This window comes from Podarcis liolepis (assembly GCF_965112155.1).
Source record: "Podarcis liolepis genome assembly, chromosome: 3".
NCBI lineage: Eukaryota > Metazoa > Chordata > Lepidosauria > Squamata > Lacertidae > Podarcis > Podarcis liolepis.
The window spans coordinates 69,913,337-69,937,471 of record NC_139557.1 but is presented as its reverse complement, the minus strand read 5'-3'; the positions used below and the strand labels follow the sequence as shown (position 1 = coordinate 69,937,471).

Sequence of the window (24,135 nt, the reverse complement as noted above, 5' to 3'; positions counted from 1 at the left end):
TCCCCCGCTATTTGTAAGGCCTCGTTGGACAGCCACTTTGCTTTCTTGTATTTCTTTTTCATTGGGATGGTTTTAGTTGCTGCCTCCTGTATAATGTTGCGAGCCTCCATCCATAGTTCTTCAGGCACTCTGTCCAGCAAATCTAAATCCTTAAACCTGTTCCTCACTGCCACTGTGTATTCATAAGGGATTTGGTTTAGATTGTATCTTACCTGTCCAGTGGTTTTTCCTACTTTCTTCAGTTTAAGCTTGAATTTTGCTATAAGAAGCTGATGATCTGAGCCACAGTCAGCTCCAGGTCTTGTTTTTGCTGACTGTATAGAGCTTCTCCATCTTTGGCTGCAGAGAATATAATCAATCTGATTTCGATGTTGCCCATCTGGGGATGTCCATGTGTAGAGTCGTCTCTTGTGTTGTTGGAAAAGCGTGTTTGTGATGACCAGCTTGTTCTCTTGACAGAACTCTATTAGCCTTTGCCCTGCTTCGTTTTGATCTCCAAGGCCAAACTTGCCAGTTGTTCCTTTTATCTCTTGATTCCCTCCTTTAGCATTCCAATCCCCTATAATGAGCAGAACATCCTTCTTTGGTGTCACTTCGATAAGGTCTTGTAAGTCTTCATAGAACTGGTCAATTTCAGTTTCTTCAGCACTAGTAGTTGGTGCATAAACTTGGATTACTGTGATGTTAAAAGGTCTGCCTTGGATTCGTATCGAGATCATTCTATCATTTTTGAGACTGCATCCCAGTACAGCTTTCGCCACTCTTTTGTTGACTATGAGGGCCACTCCATTTCTCTTACGGGTTTCTTGCCCACAGTAGTAGATATGATAGTCATCCAAACTGAATTCGCCCATTCCCGTCCATTTTAGCTCACTGATGCCCAGGATGTCAATATTTATTCTTGCCATCTCATTTTTGACCACATCCAACTTACCCAGGTTCATGGTTCTTACATTCCAGGTTCCTATGCAATATTTTTCTTTACAGCATTGGACTTTCCTTTCGCTTCCATGCATATCCACAACTGAGCGTCCTTTCGGCTTTGGCCCAGCCGCTTCATCAGCTCTGGATCTACTTGTACTTGTCCTCCGCTCTTCCCCAGTAGCATGTTGGACACCTTCCGACCTGAGGGGCTCATCTTCCAGTGTCATAACTTTTATATGCCTGTTGTCTTTGTCCATGGAGTTTTCTTGGCAGGGATACTGGAGTGGCTTGCCGGTTCCTACTCCAGGTGGATCACGTTTGGTCAAAACTCTCCACTATGACCTGTTCATCTTGGGTGCCCTGCTCGGCGTAGTTCATAGCTTCTCTGAGTTCTTCAAGCCCCTTCGCCACGGCAAGGCAGTGATCCATGAAGGGGTATATAACCAGAGGGTTATGTAAATGGAGGTACGACTGTATTTCAAATCTAGACCACAAAATTAAGATAAAGGTAAATGTAGAGGTTAAAAGGAAAGTGGGTACAACATATAAACGGTAAAGGGTCTACTTAACACCATTTCAGAAAGCCACCTGTGGGAAATTCCAGGTCCACATAATCACAATTTGACAGGAACAAAAATATTTTATTTTGATTGAAAGATGTATGGACAAAACAAAATCGAGCAAAACCTTGTATCTAACATACAAACAAAGTTGAAAACCCAAGTTTGTGTGTACATGTAAACATCTAAACATTTAATGCTGATTCTGAAGTCTAAGATATTGGGGAACAGATGCACTAGATGCCAAAAAAATTGTGTCATCCTCGCTACAGCAGTGTAAGAACAAAACTACACTTTTTACACCACCCACTATCCTCCACACCCACCCATCCCGCTGGGAAGGTTTTTTTCTTTTCTTTAAATGGGCTAACTTTTGATGCTGGAGCCCAACTGGGGGGGAACAAGCTGGAAAACATGTGTATTTCCACAAGAGAACTAACAGGCAGGGGAAGAGTCAAATATCAGATTGGGATTGCACCCTAACTTGAGTATTTAGAAACTATAAAAAGAAAATTTCATTGTGAAAGATTAGCACCTGGAACTGTAACACTGGTAGTTAAGTATTTGGAATCCACTTGATTCAAATAAGTCTAACAATATCTATACCTTGTACTTTTTAATTACAATATTTTATTAAATGTTGTTTCCATGCACACCAGCAGCAGATATAACATGAAAACGATGTAAGTTGAACTGTAATTTGGATATGAATTTTCAAAAGGTTCAATGTGACAAACTGCTGAAAACAAGTACCGGTATATTGTGTATGGTATGCTCAGTGTTTTCTTTTCTTTTTTTCATTTTATCTTATTTTATGTGGATGCTGGCAAGCCTGATCTGTGAAATGTATAAAATAAGTGAAAAGGGGATACAATTTGCTCTTTTCACATATCACAAACAGATCTCACTTATTTTCCCTAGAGCACAGTGCTTCAAATTGAAGAGTGAAATTTGTTTTCTAATGTGGATTATGATATGTTTGAGCTTGCAAAATATTTAATAGCATGTCTGACACCTATTTATGATTTAATCCTTAAATCAGTAAGTAGAGTAATGTTGCCAAAACAAAACAAAAGTGGGGGGGGGGGGAGAAGAGGATATCAAAACCTCTGAAATATTATTGAAAGCCTGGAGTCCCTGGAACTTTAAACTAATCGTTGAAACTAATCAGTTAGCCTAGTTCAGAATAATGACAAACTCCAATAGTTTTCACCAGAAGAAGAGCCTTCTGTCTTCTCACAGCAACACTCTAGAGCAGCCTTCATCAGTTTAGTGCCCTGCTAGCTGGGGCTGCTCTGAAGAGTTGCAGTCCAAAATATCTAGAGGGCACCAGATTGGCCAAGGTTGCCCTAGAAGGAGAGGGCAGGGGGAGCTTGTGAGAGAGGAGAGGGAGCTGCTGCCCATGAATGTATCACTAAATTGTGCATTAATGTTATATCTGAACCATGTCTACAGATGCAAATCAGAACAGCGTAACAACCAAAAGAAGAAGAAGAGGAGTTTGGATTTGATATCCCGCTTTATCACTACCCGAAGGAGTCTCAAAGCGGCTAACATTCTCCTTTCCCTTCCTCCCCCACAACAAACACTCTGTGAGGTGAGTGGGGCTGAGAGACTTCAAAGAAGTGTGACTGGCCCAAGGTCACCCAGCAGCTGCATGTGGAGGAGCGGAGATGCGAACCCGGTTCCCCAGGTAACCACTACACCACACTGGCTCTCTCAAAAGTGCCACTTACAGCATTATGCACAAACCACTTTAAAATGCAATGAGAAAACGCACCACCGTCACATCCACTCCACCTGCTGCTTTCTCTCTTCCCTGTAATCCTACACCCTCCTCATTTATGGTGAGCAGCAGGGGGACAAGAGGATCTTAGTGCTGTCTGAATGTGGTCTTTCTTCTATTTTCCTGGTGTTTCCACACCTGATAATTTCCTCATTTTATGTAACCTTCCACACAGTGTAAAAGCCACTTCTGCAAATCTAGTGGAAGCTTAGTGCTCATGACAGTGTTGTTTTCCCGGGGGGGGGGGGAGATTCCTTTTGCAACCCTGTTAACTCAGAAAATCAGTTTTGCGTTGTAATTTCACATGACAAAATCTGAGGTGGTATCCTGGTGTATGGTTCTTTCCTGCCGTTTAAAATTTAGTTGTGACATGGTGGTATATTGATTTTTAAAAGCCACAGTTCTGTAACACAACAGATAGTGCACTGAAAAAGGAATGTTAGAAATTGGGACAGAAGCACTAACATTATTTCCAAGAAAACTAACACAATAAACCTCAAATCAGAATGGAGTCTTAATTTAAAACCTAACATCCACCATAGCTCCAGAAGTGGTTATATGGTGCCCCAGTTGCCAGCCCACACTGTATGGCTCTTCTTTTACAACTGAACATGGGCCTTTGAATATAAGCAAGCCTGGTGCCTTTGAAATATAGATATTTAACACAACAGCTAATGCCTTATTGAATGCATACGTCTGAAGACACAGAGGCAAACTTTGGTCTCAATGCCTTTTCCAGAAGGTATTGTGTCATCCAGCTGAATAAGCTTTGCTCTCCCAATGCAGCAAGCATTTTCTGTTTAGCCTACAATTTCCGACATCATTGTAAAGATAGAAATCATTATAATGTTTCTATTTTCCATAATAATGCAATTGTGCTACTTTAGGGATTTTCTTCAGTAAACATTGTCGGATGACCACTGTTAAGATGTAGAGCTAAGCTACCATAAAGTTTCTTTCTTGTGTCAAATTTGATTCTGTGATTATCCATAATCTATGCTCACCTCCCTCTATAGAGTGAATTATACTTAATGGAAGGGATAATTCTAAAGGAGACAATACAACATAAAGTCTTATCCTGCTATGAGAAGTCTTTTTCAATTTAGTCAATGAGGCTTAGCATCAGACAGAAAGGGGGAAAAGACTGAACATTTCCCAGCAGTACAGCATACAAGCATACCCCCTACTTAAAATAATCTTACTTATACATAAAAATGTGTAAGGCTATGTGAATGCTGACTTCTATGCAAGGCATAGGGCAACTTCATAGCGTTTTGGGGCAATCAGCAAAAGTGTAAAAAGTGTTAAAAGCAAAGATTCCCCATCCAATCCCCAAGATAGCATTTTATATGTTTAAAAAACTTGGTATAATTACATCGGTATTCCCATAGGGCCTCTGTCACTTCATTCACTGGACACTGGACACCCTACAGTGGTTTAAGATTTCTTAACCCTAGTATGCAGAAGTGCTTGCAAGGGGCATGCTGTTCCAAGAAAACCTGTAGCATCCTAGGATGGCTATAGGGAGCCGAAGATCCCTTTGGGGCATTAATCCTAACATTTGGTGCTTTGGGGTTTTTTAAGGTAAACAGTCCCGTTTTGTGGTTACAAGGGCAAAGGTAAGACTATGGCTCTGTTAACATGAAAACACTGTGCTTGGCATTGCCAATCCCCCGTAAGTTGCTTCCTCCGTGCCCGCATCTGCCTTAAGAAAATACTTGCACTGGGCAGTGCAACATCAGTGTTTTTCACTGCCTAAAACTGTGATCAATAACTGTGCTAACAAAAGGACCTTTTGATCTTGTCCCTTGGTTTACTGTTAGATGGTCACTTCTGATAAGAATTGTCTGCAGGAGATGTGAATCTCCCTTCATTTCATTTCCACAACCATTGGCATTTGACCTGAGCACGTGTCTGTTTAAAATCTAAAAACTTAGACACATGGGAAATGGGTGGCTAATTTGCATATTCCTACAGCTATTCTGAAACAATGTCATTTCGTATGGATGAAGACTTGGGCTCATGCACTCCCACCTCTCCTCTCCTCTCACCCCACACACAGCCAGGAGGAGCAGCTAGCCAGCATTTAGTTTTACAGAATCTCATCTTGTCCTTGCATATATACCAGAGATCTTGGTTTATCAAAAACTATGCTTAGTTTAACAAGCCATCTTAATAACCTATGGTTTGAAGTCAGCTTATTTTTGTTTTACTGACCAAAGTTTATGATAACCCACAATCGCTGGTTTGTAAACAATGACAAACTGAGATTTGGTGAAAGTGAAACTAAATGCTGGAGAACATCTTCACTGGCTACAAAGGTGGAGCAGAAGGGCGCACACAAATTTGAGGGTTTAAACCAGGCTTCCTCAAACTCAGCCCTCCAGATGTTTTTGGCCTACAACTCCCATGATCCCTAGCTAGCAGGACCAGTGGTCAGGGATGGTTGGAATTGTAGTCTCAAAACATCTGGAGGGCCGAGTTTGAGGAATCCTGCTTTAAACTCACTCTAACTTGTGTACATAGCGCTACACCATGGTTTAGCATTATATGCAAGCATTATATTTTTACACAATAGGATGTTGCTCTAGTCAACTACACAAGGGCTGATGCATGCCAATGTGTTATACCATTTACTCAACAATATAACTAATTGAAGATTCACTTTCTTTGGAACACATTTCAGGTAAGAGGGACTGCCGATCTTTTGAGAAAAGTGTGCATCTTTACCTACTTTCACGGGATCCAGCTGAGCTGATATGACTGACAAATAATTTTATTCTGTTGAATGGAGTTTAGGAAAGGAGGCCTTTCATCCTGATGAATCTGACTGACACCTTCAGACCCTGCCCAAAGACACGCTGGCACTGCACAATTACTGTGCAGACAGGATCTAATGAACTTCCTTTAATAAAGAAAAGCACTGTAGTATAAATAAGAAGTTGAACTTGTTTTTTTTAAAAATATATATATATTTAACAATACTTCCATGGGAGAAATTTCAAATTCTATTGGTTTCAAGGCCAGCAGCATAACTGTGCAATGTACTGAAGCCTATAAATATATTTGGCCTGATTTTCAGAGCTGTTGAATATTCATTACTTCTGACTGTATCAATATACATTCAGATCCTTCATTGATTCTGAACAGTTGTCCTATTAATTTATATTTAGTATTATTCCTTTGTATTTCTGGGGAAATGTAGCCACCTAGGATTAGGGTGACCACACTAGGGCAGGACTCCTGTACCTTGAAGAGCTAGCTGCTTTAGACTTTATCTAGATGTGACCATGGCACTTCTTGGAAAACACATTGTACTGCACAGTGGTAAAGTAGGAAAGGGATTAGTGTTTTAAAGAAGAGAAGAAGTAGTAGTCTTATTTCCCTCTTCACACAGTGTTTGCCCTTCAATTGCCTCACTCCTGGTTGTGTTTCCTTTGAAAGGGCTCACTTCTTGTTTCAGAGACTGAAACACATCTGTGGTGAAAAACATATCAGAGGGGAGTGGCTGAAGGGTTCAACATCTTGTTAGATCATCCACTTTAAACATTCAGAATTTTCAATTAGAATTTCTGCCTTTAGGCGGTACATAGTTCCGCTTTGCAGTGGAGCATTGGACCTCCCCTCTTTTTGTCCTTGCAGATTCTATCATGTAGACGTGCAGGCCTTTGGTATTCTTACAAAATGGCTATAATGTTGTTTTCCAAGTATACTTTTATAAAAATATTTCTGGGTTCCTTCCATACATATCCAAAATTAAAAAGACCCAGAATTTCGTTTGTAAAATATTATACGTATGGGCAAATCTGTTTGAAGAACATGTCATGAAATATCAACATTTTCCTTCTTAGAGCAAAGTATAGTACGGGGTCATCAACTTGTTTGGACATGTGGGCTCAGTTTCAAACCACAGTAACTGCTAGAGTGCTGGTGGCGGAAAACTCATTCTGAATCGGACCAGACACAGGTTAGAGCTCAACGTCGAGCCTACCAAGTGTCGATAATGATGGCGAAGAGGACCTTCTTCACCGCCTGTATTGCATCTGCAGAAAACAGCAGCAGGAGACTCTTTCAGGTGTTTCACAATTTAATGGAACTACCCCCACCATTGGGGCATGGTGAGGACCCCAATATCTCCTGCAATGATTTTGCAAAGTTTTTTTGCAGATAAAGTCGCTCAGATTCATAAAGAGATAGACTCCACTATGGGAACAGTGCTGGGGCGGGAGCGTGCCAGAGTCCTGTCTAGTCAAGTTGCATGGGATCAATTCCAATCTGTGCCTCCGAGTATGTGGACAGGCTGCTTGGACGAGTGAAACAGACCACCTGTCTCCTTGATCCTTGCCCATCCTGGCTCATAAAAGTGAGCCGGGATGGGCTGGGCAATGGGCTCCAAGGGGTGGCAAATGCTTCCCTCTGTGGGAAAGCCTTCCCAGAAACACTGAAAGAGGAGGTTATTATTCTTTGGACCCGGCCAATATGACCAACATCACAGCTGTCCATGGAGGAACAGGTCAATTCTGTGTCCAGGGCAGCTGTCTACCAGTTCCATCTGGTACACGCACTGAGACCCAACCTGCCTGCAAACTGTCTTGCACTAGAGCTGTGTATACTCTAGTTATCTCCTGACTGGACTACTACAATGTGCTCCGCATGGGGCTACTTTTGAAGGTGACTCAGAAACTACAACAAATCCAGAATGCGGCAGCTAGACTGATGACTGGGAGTGACAACCAAAACCATGTAACATCGCTCCTGGTTCGTTTCCAAGCACAATTCAAAGTGTTGGTGCTGACCTTTAAAGCCCTAAATGGCCTTGGCCCAGTTTACCTGAAAGAGCATCTCCACTCCCATCATTCAGCCCAGACACTGAGGTCCAGCTCTGAGGACCTTCTGGCGGTTCCCTCACGGCAAGAAGTGAGGTTACAGGGAACCAGGCAGAGAGCTTTCTCGGTGAGTGGCGCCCGTCCTGTGGAATGCCCTCCCATCAAGGAAATAAACAACTATTTGACTTTTAGAAGACATCTGAAGGCAACTCTGTATCGGAAAGTTTTAAATCTCTATTTTTTACAATTTTTTATGTTCTGTACGCCGCCCAGAGTAGCTGGGGAAACCCAGCCAGATGAGTGGGGTATAAATTATAAAATTATTATTGTTATTGTTGTTATCATTGTGGGAACCATATATAGAGTATAACCAAACCACACACTACAATCTGTTCTATGGGCTGCCATAGAATGTTTCTAATTTCAGCAGGGGAGGAGGCCCAGTGGGTATATATGTGCCTGCAGCTATTGGCAAGCCATGGTATGGTAGATCTGCGAGGTGGAATAACTTCAATTCACTGGCGGAGGAAGAGGGGGGCGGAGGAGCACACCGCCCCCGGCAACACGATCCCAGTGGGGTACCATTGCGGCTGGAGCCCCACCGCGCTGGGTGCCATGCCCCTGCAGGCGCAGTGCCACGCTCCCGGGATGCACGCCTCGCCCTCGGGGCGTGCGCCAGCCACGCCCGCACCTGCTCTCCACCCCAGGTGCCGGAGCATGAAGCTCCGCCACTGCTTCCATTTCCATTCAACTCAGCATTGATCTTTTTCTGATACTCCACATAATTCTGCTGAAAAGTCTCATGAATCAGGGAAAGCTATACCTAATTTCCTTTCTCAAAATTAGACAGTTTACATGCACAATTGATAAAATGATACCTTATTCATCACATCTTACATTTCTAGCTACATATCCACCAGATATTTAGCCTTATAAAGGATGTAATAAATGGTGATAGCAATAATAATAATAATAATAATAATAATAATAATAATAATAATAACAATAATAATTTTAAAGCTCTGAAAAAACAGGTTGACAGCTGCCAATGTACTGTATGTCTTCAATGGCTCCTCCTAGGTATCCCGTCTTTCAAGAGCAGGGCAGCCCCCTGGCTAAGAAGGGAGAGTTTTAAAAGTTTCTGCACAAATCACATTTTGTTGCATGGCTCCACTTATCTGATATAATGCCTACAGCCACAAAAACATACTGAACTCAACAAAGCGGGCTTTTTAGAATCAATCCATAACAATCTGAGCCAACTTACCACTTGGCTTTATTCAAAGACAACTTGCTACCCTGGCAATTTAATTGACAAACCCATATTCTTGAATTTTAGTCCTTTACAAAAAGGCAATAATATGCAAGCTAAATGAAAAGAACGGGATTCAGATTATTAGAGGTTCACAAACGAAACACATGAAGCTCTGGAGGCTGTCCAAAGTGAAATCATTTCTAGGTGTTGATGTCCATTCAATAAAAATCCAATGTTGTAATTATCTTCTTACTGCTTCCCCAAAGAGTTTTAGTAATCATAACCATAATATTTCTTAGCCAATTATATTAATGCCGCAAAAAGACAGACAGGGCCAGCAGCCAATCACTGTGCCAGATCACTGCCTTCAGATGGATACTTTACAATTAGCCTACAATTCGCAAGTGAAAAATGCAACACTAATCTTAAAATAACAAACAGTAAAAATCCTTTAAAAAAATAAAGGGTATGCATGGTTAAACATGTAGCACCTCTAATTAAATTATGGAGTGAAGACTCTTATCCTCTTTGCTTCCAAATAACAGGTAACAGTCAGTTCTAATAGCTCTATTAAGTTACACCAAAATACGTTTCATGTCACTATTCAACTAAACAGCTCATCTCTAAACAAGTAAGGCTCCGTTACTGCAACCCTGCCAACTAAACCCCACACTGAATGGTTCAGTTTGCTCCATAATCACATGCAACTTTCTCTGTATGGTAATATAAGCTTATATTTATGCAACACATGTGGTCCATGTTTTCAGAAGATGAAACACAATACCTCAGCAAAACTGTGAATGTATAGTTACAACCTAATTAGCCACTTGTTGAATATTCCATGCCAATGTAACAAATACACTTTCCAGGCAGGTCATTATTTTCATCTTTGTCATATTTAACATCAAATAATAAAAGAAAATTAATTCTAGTTAGCCACGTGTAGAGACAAAATGGTGTTTTCTCTTCATTATCAAAAAAAGGGCCTTGTGCTTATAACAGAGCACAAGCTTCAATAACAAGCCTGATCAGAGATTTGCCGGCATAGTCTCTGGGTAGCCTTCATCTACTATACCCATTCAAAAAAACAATGACTGCATCCTTGCTAATATATGCTGAGTATGTAAGTAATTAACCCTCTGAGATATGGCAGAGAAGAAGTTGTCATCAACAGGGAAACCTAACTTGACTAGAAGAGATCCATGCAACTTACATGATCTCTGACAGGTGGGGGGAAACCTTTGCACTTTAGTGAGTGGGATGGATACAAACACACACACACACACAGAGAGAGAGGGGGGGGAGGGAGGGGGGAGAAACTGACACAATACATACTTATAAAGTGTATGCAAAAATGACATTGATAACAATTATCTGAACAAAAACAGGGTGATTTCTCACTCTGAACAATACTGTTCTTATTTCAGGAAACTATCAATAGCAGAAAAAGATATTCAGCTATCGTAAGAATTGCTAATGACAAAAATGAGAGCCTATAGACCAAAAATAAAGATTTTTTTATGAATTCATCAACCATGATGCTAACAAAGGAAATACAACACTGAAGACAGAGATCAAAATATAGATATAAATAGCAAAAACAGTTATCCCCCAGCCTATAAAAAATACCTTGCTCTGATATGGAATATTTTTACTCTTTCATTTATTTCTTCATTCAATTTATATCCTGCCTTTCCTCCTGCAGAAGCTCAGAGTAGCAGACACAGCAAAGATAAAACATTGAAAACACAGCTACTAAAAACTGCTTAAAATTTACTAAAACATAGTTAAAACATTTTAAAAACATCTCGGGGAGGCCTGTTGCAGCCTAAGTATTATGAAAGTAAAAAGATTGCGGGACAGGAAAAGGAACTGAAGAAGACATGTGCAAACAAAATCTCTTCACAAACCTGTTGCTGTGGATACTGCATTCCCCCCATGGAACCTGGAGTCCGGGATTGCATTGCCATTGGAAAGCGCTGTTGTCCTGGAGGTCCATATGACTGCCCTGGATATGGACTGCTTGTCTGGGTCTGGGAGTGAGGGCTGTTGCCCACTGCAAACAACTGAGGCCTTTTCATTACCATTGGATCCATTGGGTTGCCCTATTGATTGAGGGGAAACATAAAATCAATGTATAAATATATCATATGAAGCCTTGGTTTGTGCATTTTCAGCATGTCTTCATTCTGAAATGAAATCTGCTAAATGTCTTTTGACATACACACAGAAATGGTAGCTTAATTTCAGCCTCTGAAATACAATTCAGAAGAAAATTTAGTCATAAGGTTCCCTTGCCAGATAGATAATGGTGAAGCTCTTCAAGTGCACACTTGGCAATGAGAAGAAGCCATTTCCATGCTTGGTTCCTCCCTACTGGATTACGGCCCATATGTTCTAATTGTCCTGCTTTCAGACTCTTTACAGTGTTACAATTTTGCATTCCAAGTCAGTAAGTGAGTCATAAACAGAACTTCACATAAAAAGACTCTTCTGATTATTATTATTATTTCTTTGCTTGATTTCAAAAAACAATAAACTCTGGACTTATTTTTCTTGGCATCGTATGTACTGCATTTATAGTGCATCATTTCTGATGCTGCTCACGATAACACAAACCCTCTTAAGAAATCATATCTCACAAGCAGTAACTACAGCATCCATTCCTTTACAGGAAAGTCTATTTGTCGGATGTATGGGGTTTCAGCTTGACAAATGTTGAAAGGGAAACTCAAATGCTGAACTCAACTTCTTGAACAGTCCACAACAACAACAAAAAACAGTTCTTGCACCCAACTCCCTCCCCCAAGTGCCTTAAATACATAGTAAGTTTTGAAAGCAATTTGGTAGTTTAATGCATTACAATATGTGTGGAGAATTATTGAATAACACAATTTTAAAAGTGAGTAGACATGCACTCTAGTGGATTCTGCTCCAATACCCCAACTTTATAATTTCTATAGCTGGCCTTCCCTGAAGTACCTTTCATTCAATCTTTTTAGTAACAAAGTGCTCAGATTTGAATATGGCACTCCAAGTGGATCACCGTTATGCCCTATGAACAGTTTTAAATGCGAAAATGAATTGAACAGTTGCAGCTGCAAAGTCCTTGCAATACACATAAATATTCATGTACCACGTTTACTGTGTTTTATCAAAGTTGGTGTTTGCAACCTTATCAGCAACTTTTCAATATTCAATTCTAATTTCTTTCAAACATTATTTTTCTTTGATATATTTACCAAGTGTTGTTCTTATCAGTAATTCCTTCCCATTCTTATTTACTCAATCTTTTTCCTGCATGTTCTAATGGACTCTGGTTTCTCTTAGTCTCCTCTCCATTTCAATCTGTTCTTAACCTGGATATTTATTCCACTTCTTTATTTTGCATTTCACCTCCCCATACCACATAGATTTTATTTTTTCCAGTCTCCTTATAAACAATACAGTGGCTTTTACAATTCTTATCCATCTTCTTTGTATCATTGTCTATGTTATGAACTATGTTATGTTAAAATATGTGTCCACCACTCACTTTTGTTTCATTCAGAACACTCAGTGTTGATGTCAGCAGTACAAAAACTGGAACAGGATGAGGAAAAGTACAAATGCAAGCAGGAGTTTTTCCCTTTCCCCGTCACCATGCATGTGAGAACTACCTGAAGGGTTTTCTTTTCAGCAGCAACCACTAATACATTGTGCCATTAATTTAAGAGGTATCTTTCACTAGGTACATGGAAGTGAGTTTAAATATATACCTTGTACCAGCATTCCATGATATAGTATTATCTCGAGATTGAACAAGTCACAAAACATAGCATACCGATATATTTAACATTAAAGAGTAAAAGGTTCACAAGGACATAAAGTGGAAGTTATTTTACTCTAATCTTTACTTTGAAAAGGCAATGAGGCTCATTGAGGTAGTAATCTTGTAGGCATCTGCTAAGGGTACGCACACAAGGTGGAAAAGGTATCCCAAATGCAAGTTTAACACACATCAGTTATGACTATACCATTGACTATACCATTTCTCACCTTCTCACCCCTTGCCTTTTCCTGTAAGACCTATTACAGTCGTTAAGAGTCATCAACAGGCTCTCCCAGCTATCTGCCTATCTCCCATTCCCACCACCCTTCTGAGTAACACCCCTCCCCACCTTCTCACTATATAGAAGGATCTGGCAACTTCTGTTTCAGTGTATCTGAAGAAGTGTGCATGCACACGAAAGCTCATACCAAGAACTAACTTAGTTGGTCTTTAAGGTGCTACTGGAAGGAATTTTTTTATTTTGACTATGGCAGACCAACACGGCTACCTATCTACTACACATCAGTTAACTACAAGCACTAGATATGAAGGCGTTTAGGAAAATGGTGATTATGCCCATTATTATTAAATATTTGCACAGATTTGAATTGACAAGGGACTGATATTGTGTTACTCCGAAATGCTTATCAACACACAACCTTTGCTTTTGACCAAGCTGTTGCCAAAGATTCCTACCAGTTTATTAAAAGGAGTGTGCTATTCTACTTGTAACACACTCTGGAACTCCAAAATATAGATAGCTAACTATCAGCTACTGACACTGATTATCACAAAGTTTACTTCTCTGGTGTAAGCAGAAAAAAAGCTCAATTAAAAGAGGTAACCATATGCTTTATATTGCACGATACTATAAGGAAGCACCTGAAATAAACACATAAGTGGAGTTCTCAATTACAGTACCGGGTCAGACAAGACAGATGATAAAAAAAGTTTAAACTGTGTGTATGAATGCAATAGTATGGCTTAAACATTAAGATAAATTACATAATTAATCATTTTTAAAAACTTCAAACTTGCATCCACTTAGACATTTATGAGTCCCAGAGTTGGGCAGATACACACATAACAGGGATGCAGGATTCCACCCTTAAAATTTGTGTTATTGCAATGCAACACAATGTAAGATTATACTAATTCAAACTAAGACACATTTTATGCATATTCATTATTGTAATATTTTGCAAATGGTACATCACCAATTAAATGCATAAAAAATACAGCAGCAACACACCAATATGCTAGGAAACAATACTACTCAAAGGAAAGGGGCATTTGTTCAAATGAATTAAGACTTCCATCAGAAAGTATATTCACAATGTCTTGATCTATTTTATCACTTCTATAGCTTCACTGATTATGCTCTTTAATATATAGCATATATAGTCACAGCAGCAGCAAGAGGCCTATGCCATAACACTTCCTCTAGACTCCTCAGAAAACACCACTGTTGGAGTGGAGAGACATTAAACTGAAAACTGTATTTCATGCTCCCTTTTCTCAACCCAAACTACTAGCTTCTAGAAACTAATATATTTATTCCGAGATGGCTTTTAAACTTTTTGAGTTGCAGGATCAGGCATTTGCTATCTATTTTTTATGCTGCTGGATAAATCTATTGTGACTAGAGTACTAAGCAAACAAATCACAACAGAAACAAAAAATAAATCTGTTTTTAATGAACTACGTGCAAGTCGACTCTTTGTGGTGCCACTGGAAGTGTAAGCAGAGGTTAAAACAATATTTAAACCCAAATACACACATTTATCACACCCAATGGCCAAAACAATACCACAGGCTGAGACAAGCAGGCTACACAGCTTAATGCTGTTGCCCTTCACATTATTATTACTATTTTTTTGACAGTAGTAACTGACTTATATTTGGCATCACTTTTTATTCCTACTCTCTGACCTTCTTCAGGTCCTCTGTTTAGCTCTCCCTTCTAGTTTATATTTAATCAAAATTACCTGCCCCTTAATTATCTTGGAGTGACCAAAACATTCTTCAGATTCATGAACTACAGAGATCAATTTCCATGAGCATTTATTTTTTTATTTGTTGTTGTTGCTGCTGCTGCTGCTGCTGGGAGTCTTACTGTGGCTTCCATGCTCACAAGAGGGGGTTTTTGAGCCGAAGTCTGCCTTTTCAGTGGTAGTGCTAAAGCTGTAGAGCTTCAGAAAGCATCCCCATATAGTTTTAGGGGGCTTGTTAAAACATTTCTAATTCAACAGGGTTTTTTGGAACTTAAAACTGCTTTGTTTTGCTGCTGCTTTGTACAGACTGTATTATTTTATGCTACTGACAGCTCTGATTTTTTTAAACCTGTTTTGTTTCACAATCCGTTTTATTATTGTGCATTTTATTCAAAAGTTGTATAGGTATTTGGGGGAAATGATTAAGAAATATGGGTAACAAAAACCTTATTGCGATCAGAAATGACATGGACACTGTCCATGAGATAAATTCCACAGTGGCGTAGCATGGGGGGTGCAGGGGGGGCCAGCCGCACCGGGCGCAGCATCTGGGGGTTAGGGTTAGGGGGCGCAAATCCACAGGTTAGGGGGCGCAAATTACTTGCCTTGCCCTGGGTGCTGACAACCCACGCTACGCCACTGAAATTCCACTCCTCTGATTTTTTTTTTTAAAGAAGCATAGCATTTTCCCATAATATCTTAAGAGCCAATAAAATTCATCTGTAGAAATCACTGTTGCAAGAAGATCAATTGTCTAAAAACAGCAGAAAGGCAGACCACAACTTCACATGTGCAATTTCAACTTCTACGCAGGAAGACTGGCCAGTTGAACTCACACAAATAAAATGCATGGAAGGCAAAGAGTTTAAAAGCTCTTTTCATGCAGGGCCTTTGTGGCATGGAAAGAGCTTATAAGCTCTCGGTCTTGCTTACTGGGCTCTGGGGTGCTCTTGCAAAATCCCACGAGAATTCAGTAACCAAGGCAAGGAGAGTCAACGCTCACTGCTTTGCCTGGGGTGTCAAGACTCACTTGGCACAAAGTTCTGGGCACAGAAGGATGCTCGCATGGGACAGTTCCACCAAGGGGGTGCACTTCAAGTATATGTATTTTTGCATATATGCACCATCTCAGGGGGCGGGGGGAGTAACAACTGTACAAGATGTGATCATACTGCATTACACTACACTTAATCATGCTTCCTGCTGATTACCAGGCGCTGGGACAAGTGTTAACAAACTGCTATTTCTTTCTGTGCCTGAAGAGGTTCTGAAGTCTTAGCAAAGGGATAAGGGATCTTTTCCAGCCCAATGGCTGTATTGCCTTGTGAGAAACCTTCCATGGGGGGGCACCATCACGCGCCAGTGGTGTGGGGGGCTAGAGGCAAAGGTAGGTGGGGCAAAAGAAGTGTCTCTTTATACTGTAGGCTACATTTCAGGCACACAAAAGTCACGAGGTTAACACATACCGTATTTTTCTGTGTATAAGACAATTCTTTTTGCTACTAAAAAATTAAGTGAAAATTGGGTGTCGTCTTATACACAGATAGTGAATGCGGGGGGGGCATGCGATTAATGGCAGCAGTAAGCAGGAGATTGGCAGTGGTGATTGGGCGGATGATTGGTGGCTGTGGCAAGGCTGCTGGCGATTGGCTGCAGCTGCGGCAATTGGGCAGGTGATTGGCGGCTGTGGCAAGGCGGGCAGGCAATTGGTGGCTGCGGCAAGTGGGCAGGTGGGCTGTAGGTGGCGGCGATTGGGAATTGGCGGCTGCGGCAAGGTGTGTGATTGGCAGTGGCTTTGGCAAGAGATCGGCAGTGGTGGGCAGGCAGGTGAGTGATTGGCGGAAGTGACCTCCCCCACCCCCACAAGCTAAACAACTTAATTTCTTAATTTTGGGTTTAAAAAAATAGGTGTCATCTTATACATGGGGGCGTCTTTTACACGAAAAAATATGGTACTTCTCCAAATAGCTAAGCAAGAGTTATTATCATAGTTTAATGTCATCTTTCAGCAAAGGAAAACCTGAAGCGTATGTAACCTGAAGCGTATGTAACCTGAGGTACCACTGTAATGCAGCTGTGCCAGAACAAGCTCCACCCACGGCAGCAAGAAGTGCCACAGAAAACTAACGGCACTGTTAATAAATTTTGCGGGGGGGGGGGGCAGAACCCTAGAATGGGAGGCAACCTTATTGACATTGGCATTCACATTGGGGAAGGGCATGTACAAAAATACATCTATTCTATTTCATATAGTTATATATTAACACAGGAAAAAATGTATGCTGGTCATATATCCTCCACATTTATGGCAAATTATTAATCAAGTCCCACCTGAAACAATTTGTTAAATTGATTTTAATCACTGGGCCTCTCATGTGAAGCTTTGTATAATCAGCATTTCATTTACAAAATTAATTGCCTGATTGATTCTCAAGAGGCAGTAGCTGTCATTACACTGCTGTCATAACTTTTGAGAAGGGGTGTCACAGCATGGAATTCTGACAGTATGAAAAGCATTGCTATTTAAAACTGAGGGTGGGGGTGAAAATAAATGTAGTGACTTCACCAAGAAGCTTTTCAGCCTAAAATAAAGTTTTTTTGTGTTTTTTTCTTTAAAAAAAAATCCTGACAGTTTTAATACGACTTGTGACTCCCATCTTCCACTCACTGAATTAATTTACAAATATACTATTCAGCATTTCTTACTGAGAATCACTGTCAATTTAAGTCAATTATACCATGGCATTTCTAGATGAATATAACAAGGTTGTTGGTAGATCAGGGGGTCAGCTGCTCAGAGGTTAGTGTTAAGGTTGATTTGCAATTTGTTTGTTTTTAAAGATTTCAGAAAAGCCAACTGACTGAGAAGCTGTTTCATTGTCTTAAAAATATGAGCACAACTCTCCCAGCTTTTCTTTAGGCTTTTATCTGCTATATGTTGTATACAGAGCAGTGGTTTTTCAACCACTGTGCCGTGGCACCCTGAGGTGCCTTGAATGATGGCCAGGGGTGCTACAGGCAACACTGGCCTCTGTCCCTCTTTCCTTCCCTCCCTCCCCTGATGCCCTCTCTTATCTCTGCCTCCCAAGGGCTTGCACAGCTGTTTGTTGCAACAGCTCTGGCTACAAGCTCCGCAGGCAATTGGTGTCTCTGGGGCTGGGCAGGGGGTGCTTCCCAGGCCCCTGTGGGGCAGTGTGAGGAGGTGCTTCTCTTTGGGGTGGGGGGGGCAGCTTAGAGAACAGGGCAGCAGCTGCGGCAGCCCAGCGTACTCCTAAGGAGAGGGTAGGGAGAGGAGGCCGAGGGAATACTCCACAAGGAGTGTTCAAAGAGGGGTGAGGGGCTGCCAGCTCTGCAGGCGAGGGGTGACAAAACCCCCACAGGGATGCCGCAGAAAGAATGTAGTTGGTCAAGGGAGCCATGGACCCAAAATGGTTGAAAACCTCTGATCTAGAGGGAATTGAGCTCACTTTCTTGAGAGAGACTCAGAAAAAAAAACAGGTTCCTTGAATCACAGCTGTTGACTACCGTACTTGTTCAATAAGCGGTCCCAGACAAAAGGCCCAGAGGCAGCAAACACCATGTGCAGATCCAATGCACATTTAAAGCACAATACTTCCCCAAAGGAATTCTGGGAGCTGTAGTTTGATACAGGTGTCATGAATTGTAGCTCTGTGGTGGGGAAACTACAGTTCCCATGATTCTTTGGGGGAAGCCATGTGTTTTCAATGCATGGTATCTGCCCTATTATTTGTCTTGGTCCTGCTGTCTTAAATCAAGGGAAACAATTTTGCTACTTTGTCTCCCTGTTTCCCAACGCATTGTATCTATTTATATGAGGCAATATTTTAAGACATTTACGGTAACTGGTTTTTTTTTAAAAAAATGAAAGGGAAGGGCTGGGCTAGGCTGTTAGAGGCCATTAAAGATGCTCCTTAGTATTTACATCTTCCAACCTTTGCCAAGTATCCCTGACTGATTTTTACATTTCTCAGATGCAGTCTAGCTACTCTACTGAGCAGAAGAAATCTAAACTCCTTGAACGTGCACTATTAGACTGCTAATTAATAACTTCCCCTGAAGCTTCCAAAGGCTTTCTAAGCTCAATGACCAAGAAGTGGTTTGCTAGAGGGAATTTACACATTCTGCCAGACTGCTTGCAGAGCTTGTGATCTCTAGCTGAACCTAGGACCTTGGGAATCAGGGATTTTGGCAGCAATCGTCTACATACTTCATGCACCTGATCCTGTACGTGCATTTTTTAATATTTATTAAAAGATCTCATGTGATGACCGCGCTTCAAATAGACCTTTCCTTAAAATGAGACTGAATTCCATTGGTCTGAATTGTTCTTTCAACATATGTAATTGGGCCCAAACAGCAAGCCAGTTCTGTCAGAATACTTAGACATAAACAGCAATGGGGCTAAACTGAACTGAATCCCTCTACTCCACCTTAACTGGGTTGTGGGTCACAGCTTTTAATCATGTACTGTTGGCTTTTATGCCAGTGAAACTACATAACCAAAACAATTTGCCAGTTCTGAGTTGTTTCAAAAGGGGTATCTATTTTAAATAATTCCAGAAAGCAAAAGCAAAAAATTGAAAAAACATATTATTCCTACCACTCACATAATCAAAAGTAAAAAAGTGGTAGCTATAAGCCAGACTTGAAAAATATTTCCAGTTCCTAGGTAACACTACCAAATTTCTAAACAAAATAACTGCATGGAAAGGGGTATGGAGAAAATTGGGTTTTAGACAGAGGCATCTAATTTTTAGCACCTAGGCAAGCAGAGAATCATGATTTTCCTAACTTTGGACATGTAGACATACATGGAAAAGGGGAGATATTACGTACTAGTTAAAAAAATTCACTGCAGGAGGAAACAACATTAAGAAACTGATTTACACACATGCTTACAGAAAGCTTCAGCCACACAAGATCTTTCGTATAATGTAACTCACTCCCAAGTATCACTTTACAATTCTGATTAGGTCTTACAAAAATCTTGTTTATTAAATTGCTTTTCTTAGACATGCATAGCTGCTAATTTGTTTCCAACTAAATCATGTATCATCTGGAAAGATTATATTGCAACACTGAAACAACACTCTGGAGAATACATTTCATCTGGATTTTAGAATTTAAAAGACTAATACTAATTTACAGTTGTAAATTTCCCTTTAAAAGGAAAAGAGGATGCTTTGTAGCAGTAGAGGTCCAGTGAAAAACAATTACAACTTCTTGTGTGTTCGATTCATATATTCAAGAATGTATCACTGAGGATCATTTCAAGGATATGTGAAACCAATGATTCAGCCACAATTACTGCTTTTATAATAATGCACCCAGCAAAGAAGCACCATAGTTCACTGTGCAAATGGTCATACAGAGAAAAGAAATAAAAATGCAAACTCAATAGAATGATTGCTTATTTGATAAATAAACTGTACAGTATTAGAGGATAAATCATACAACAAAAAAATCCTATAAAATATTAGCATCTTCAAGGGTCTGAGAACGCTACAGCAGTTAGCTACAGCTCAATTTGTTCAGAAACATAAAAACTGTACAGAATGCTGCCCCTGTCCAACCTGCAAAACAGCTTTGGAGCCAGTGGTTTTATCAGATTTCCCAGCCCACCACTTTACCTTCCAAACTGTTTTACAGGGTCCCCCAACTTTCTAAAACAGCTTTTCGGGGGGGGGAGGGAGGAGATCAGAGAAAAAAATTACTTCCCTTCCTCCAGCTATTCCACTAGTGAGACAACAGCTTTTGATTCCGCCCCCCCCCCCCCGTTTACAATTTGAAAAATTCATAATGCATGGCAGATACAACAGTGAAGATGTTTAAAGTGACTGACTGAACTAGTATAATGTCAAATGTTCATATTCCAATTGCTTGGGGAATAAATGTGCAGGATTATTTGCAGTCATTTCCAATGCAAGATGGGGAAATGGCCAAATAAACTAGCATTAAAACCTCACACAGGCACTGGCAACAGCAGAAGCCTATGTGGGGGAGGCTGAGAACTTCAAAAAGATCCCAGGAAGTAAGATAGTTAAGGAGCCAAAAGAACAGCAACAGCAGGAATCTGAAGTTGATACACAAGTGAAAGATTCAGGGAGTATGCACTGACAAAAAGGTACACTTCTGCATTCTCATCAAAGCTGTTCTACATGCAAACCTTCTATTTTAAAAATTGAGTATAAAACATATGCAACTTCTATGAAAGTAGGAAATACAGTAAAAAAAATTATTTCCACAAAACTCACTTGGGAGTTCTTAACCTGGTGCAAGACGTCAGTTTGTTGAACCAATTGGGAACAGTGACCGTAGTGCTATTAAATTAAATATACATATAAATGGGCAATTGCCCAAAAAAATCCAGCATGATCACATTTGATCACAAGAGGAAATCTCCCCAAAATAAGGGGACATGTAAAATGGAAGTTGAAAGACAAAGTCACAAGGGACAAATCACATCAAAATGCTTGGAAGTTGTTTAAAAACAAAATATATCAGTCATAGCTGATAGCTTGATGAAGACAACCTAGGGTGCTGCAGATAAAAAGGTGAATTCCATACTAGGGATCATTATGAAATAATGGAAAATAAATCTGCCAATGTCTTAGTGCTGTTATACCAATCTATGGTGCAACCACATTTAGAAGACTGTGCACAGTTCTGGCCTTTTTTTGTAGAATTGGAAAATGTTCAGAAAAGGGCAACCAAAATGATCAAGGGGTTGGAGCAACTCCCCTATGAGGAAGAGTTACAACATATAGATGGAGCTTTTTAGTTTAGAGAAAATGTGACATGATAGAAGTTTATAAAATTATGCATGGCATGGAGAAAGTGGGGAGCGAAGAGTTTTTCCTCCTTCTCCAATGAAGCTGAATGTAGGAATGTTGAAAGGACTCAGGACAGTCAAAATATTCACACAGTGCATTGTTAAACTCCATAACTTGCTCCCCCAGGAGGCAGTGGTGGCCACAACTTGGACAGCTTTAAAGGAGAATTAGGCACATAAATGGAGGTGAAGGCCATCAATAGCTACTAACCGTGATGGCCAAGCTCTGCCTCCACAGTCAGAGGCATTTTGCTTCTAAATACCAGTTGCTGGAAACTGCAAGAGGGGACAGTGCTCATGTGATTCAGCCCTGCTTGGCAACTTCCTGTAGGCATCTGGTTGGCCACTGAGAAAAGGATGCTGGATTAGATGGTCCACTGGCCTGATCCAGCACATTCATCTTACGTTCTTACAACATAAACTGTGGTCTTTCTTCATTCAGCCATATCTACTTTGGACTTTAGTTTCCACCTCCTGTAAGATTGCTGAAATAATACACGAGTGCTCCTTCTGCCATATTCTTTTCACCACTAAACAAAATATGTTCGCCAAAGGATTATTTCACCTTGAACTTGTGTAAAATAACCACATTTCCTTTTATGTGTTATTTTACAAAAACTAATTTCTTCTGTTTTTCTTTGGGACACAGACTGCAATCCAAAACCAATTAATCAGGAGGGAGCCCCATTTAATTCAATAGGATTTATGTCTGGGTAGACATGGTTACAACTGCAGCCTAAGGCTGCAATCCTAAACACGTTTATTAGGGCATTAAGTCCCATTAAACAGAGTGTGACTTACTTCCACATAAACATGAACAGAATTGTCCTGTAATACTAAGAATCATTGAAATCTCACCAAAAATCTAAGGTGCATCACCATAAATGAAGTGCACCTTTATCAAGGCTCAATGCAAATTAGAAAAAGCAAAATAATGTTCAATTCTAAGCATTGGTTATAAGGTTAATATAGATAAATTTGAAGTTTGATATAAACAGCTCTCAGAATAATCTAATTAGAACAATGCAAGTAAAGAAAATGTATCTGACCGCAAGAAAATGAAGAACTCAAAGTCTACAAATAACTTTGATTCTGCTCTACACAATGAAACCGTGGGACTAAAGAAAACACAGTCAAGAAGTGAAGTTAGCCTTCTCATGCTTAGTTTTCCTCTTATACAGAGTATTACACAGTTAGAATCTGGAAGGAAGCAACTTTTAATCAGGAATGCAATTACTTATTTAATCTGCAATTACCCCCTTAGCAATAACCCACAAGGTTATATAAAATGCACTAGACTGATCAGAATTGTAATAAAATATCTACAGACCCAGAGGAATGGGGGGAAATGGACTGGAAAAAACTGACTGGACACTTGGAGAGTAGGAAGAAATCATCCAAAGGAAAACAACTTGAATGATACTACACAGGCATTGAAAATGTCATTAAAAACCTAAAACAGATTTCTCCTAAGCAGAAAATGTTTTGATAAGCAAAGAAATGGCAGTGGATTGATTCCGCTTCAGTAATGAAGAGGTTTACAAAGCATATCATTCTTTTTATTTTGTAAGCTGTGTTTTGCCTGCTTTTCTTTCTTTGTAAGTGGGGCTGCTTTGCCAGGTTTTTGTGTATTTGAGGAGTAGGTTTTTGCTTGTTTTTAAGAGTTTGCTTCTTTGGGGATGGAGCAATTTGTATTCTCTTATTAGGGTGATTGATTGTGTCTGTGCTTTGTATGTTTTTAGTAGCTGTTTCCTGCGTGTTGCTTGTTTGGGTGCTGTTGGCCTTTTTGTTATTCATCTAATTTAGGGGACATTTTTTGGCAGGTCTTGGGGATGGTGGTTTTCTCCCCCTTCTGTTTCATTTTTGGGGTGCAGGTGTTTTTCCATATTTAAGCATCACCAGTTTTTCTTTTGTGATGCGCATGACAATTTCTTAAATTTCCAAATGCGCCCCCAAGCTTCAAAAGGGGTAGGGATCCCTACAATAAACTATAGTTCACAGAATCATAAGGGTTGGCATTTGGTCCCTGCAGGGTTCTTGTTCCTTTAAGCAGGTCAAATTTCAACTGCTGGCATTCTACCTGAAATCTTATTTGTGTGTGGCTCCTGATTTAGATCTATCTTATA

At 40.2% G+C, this 24,135-nt stretch overlaps 1 protein-coding gene across 15 annotated transcripts in view; it reads right to left on the bottom strand.

The window, feature by feature from the left end:
* Window positions 1-24,135, bottom strand: part of ARID1B (AT-rich interaction domain 1B) — a 357,120-nt gene that overhangs the window by 308,182 nt on the left and 24,803 nt on the right. For all 15 annotated transcript variants that reach the window (XM_083496337.1, XM_083496351.1, XM_083496347.1 and 12 more), the window contains one exon: window positions 11,262-11,456. In XM_083496337.1, coding sequence (XP_083352463.1) covers window positions 11,262-11,456 — 195 coding nt within the window. The remainder of the gene's footprint in view (window positions 1-11,261; window positions 11,457-24,135) is intronic.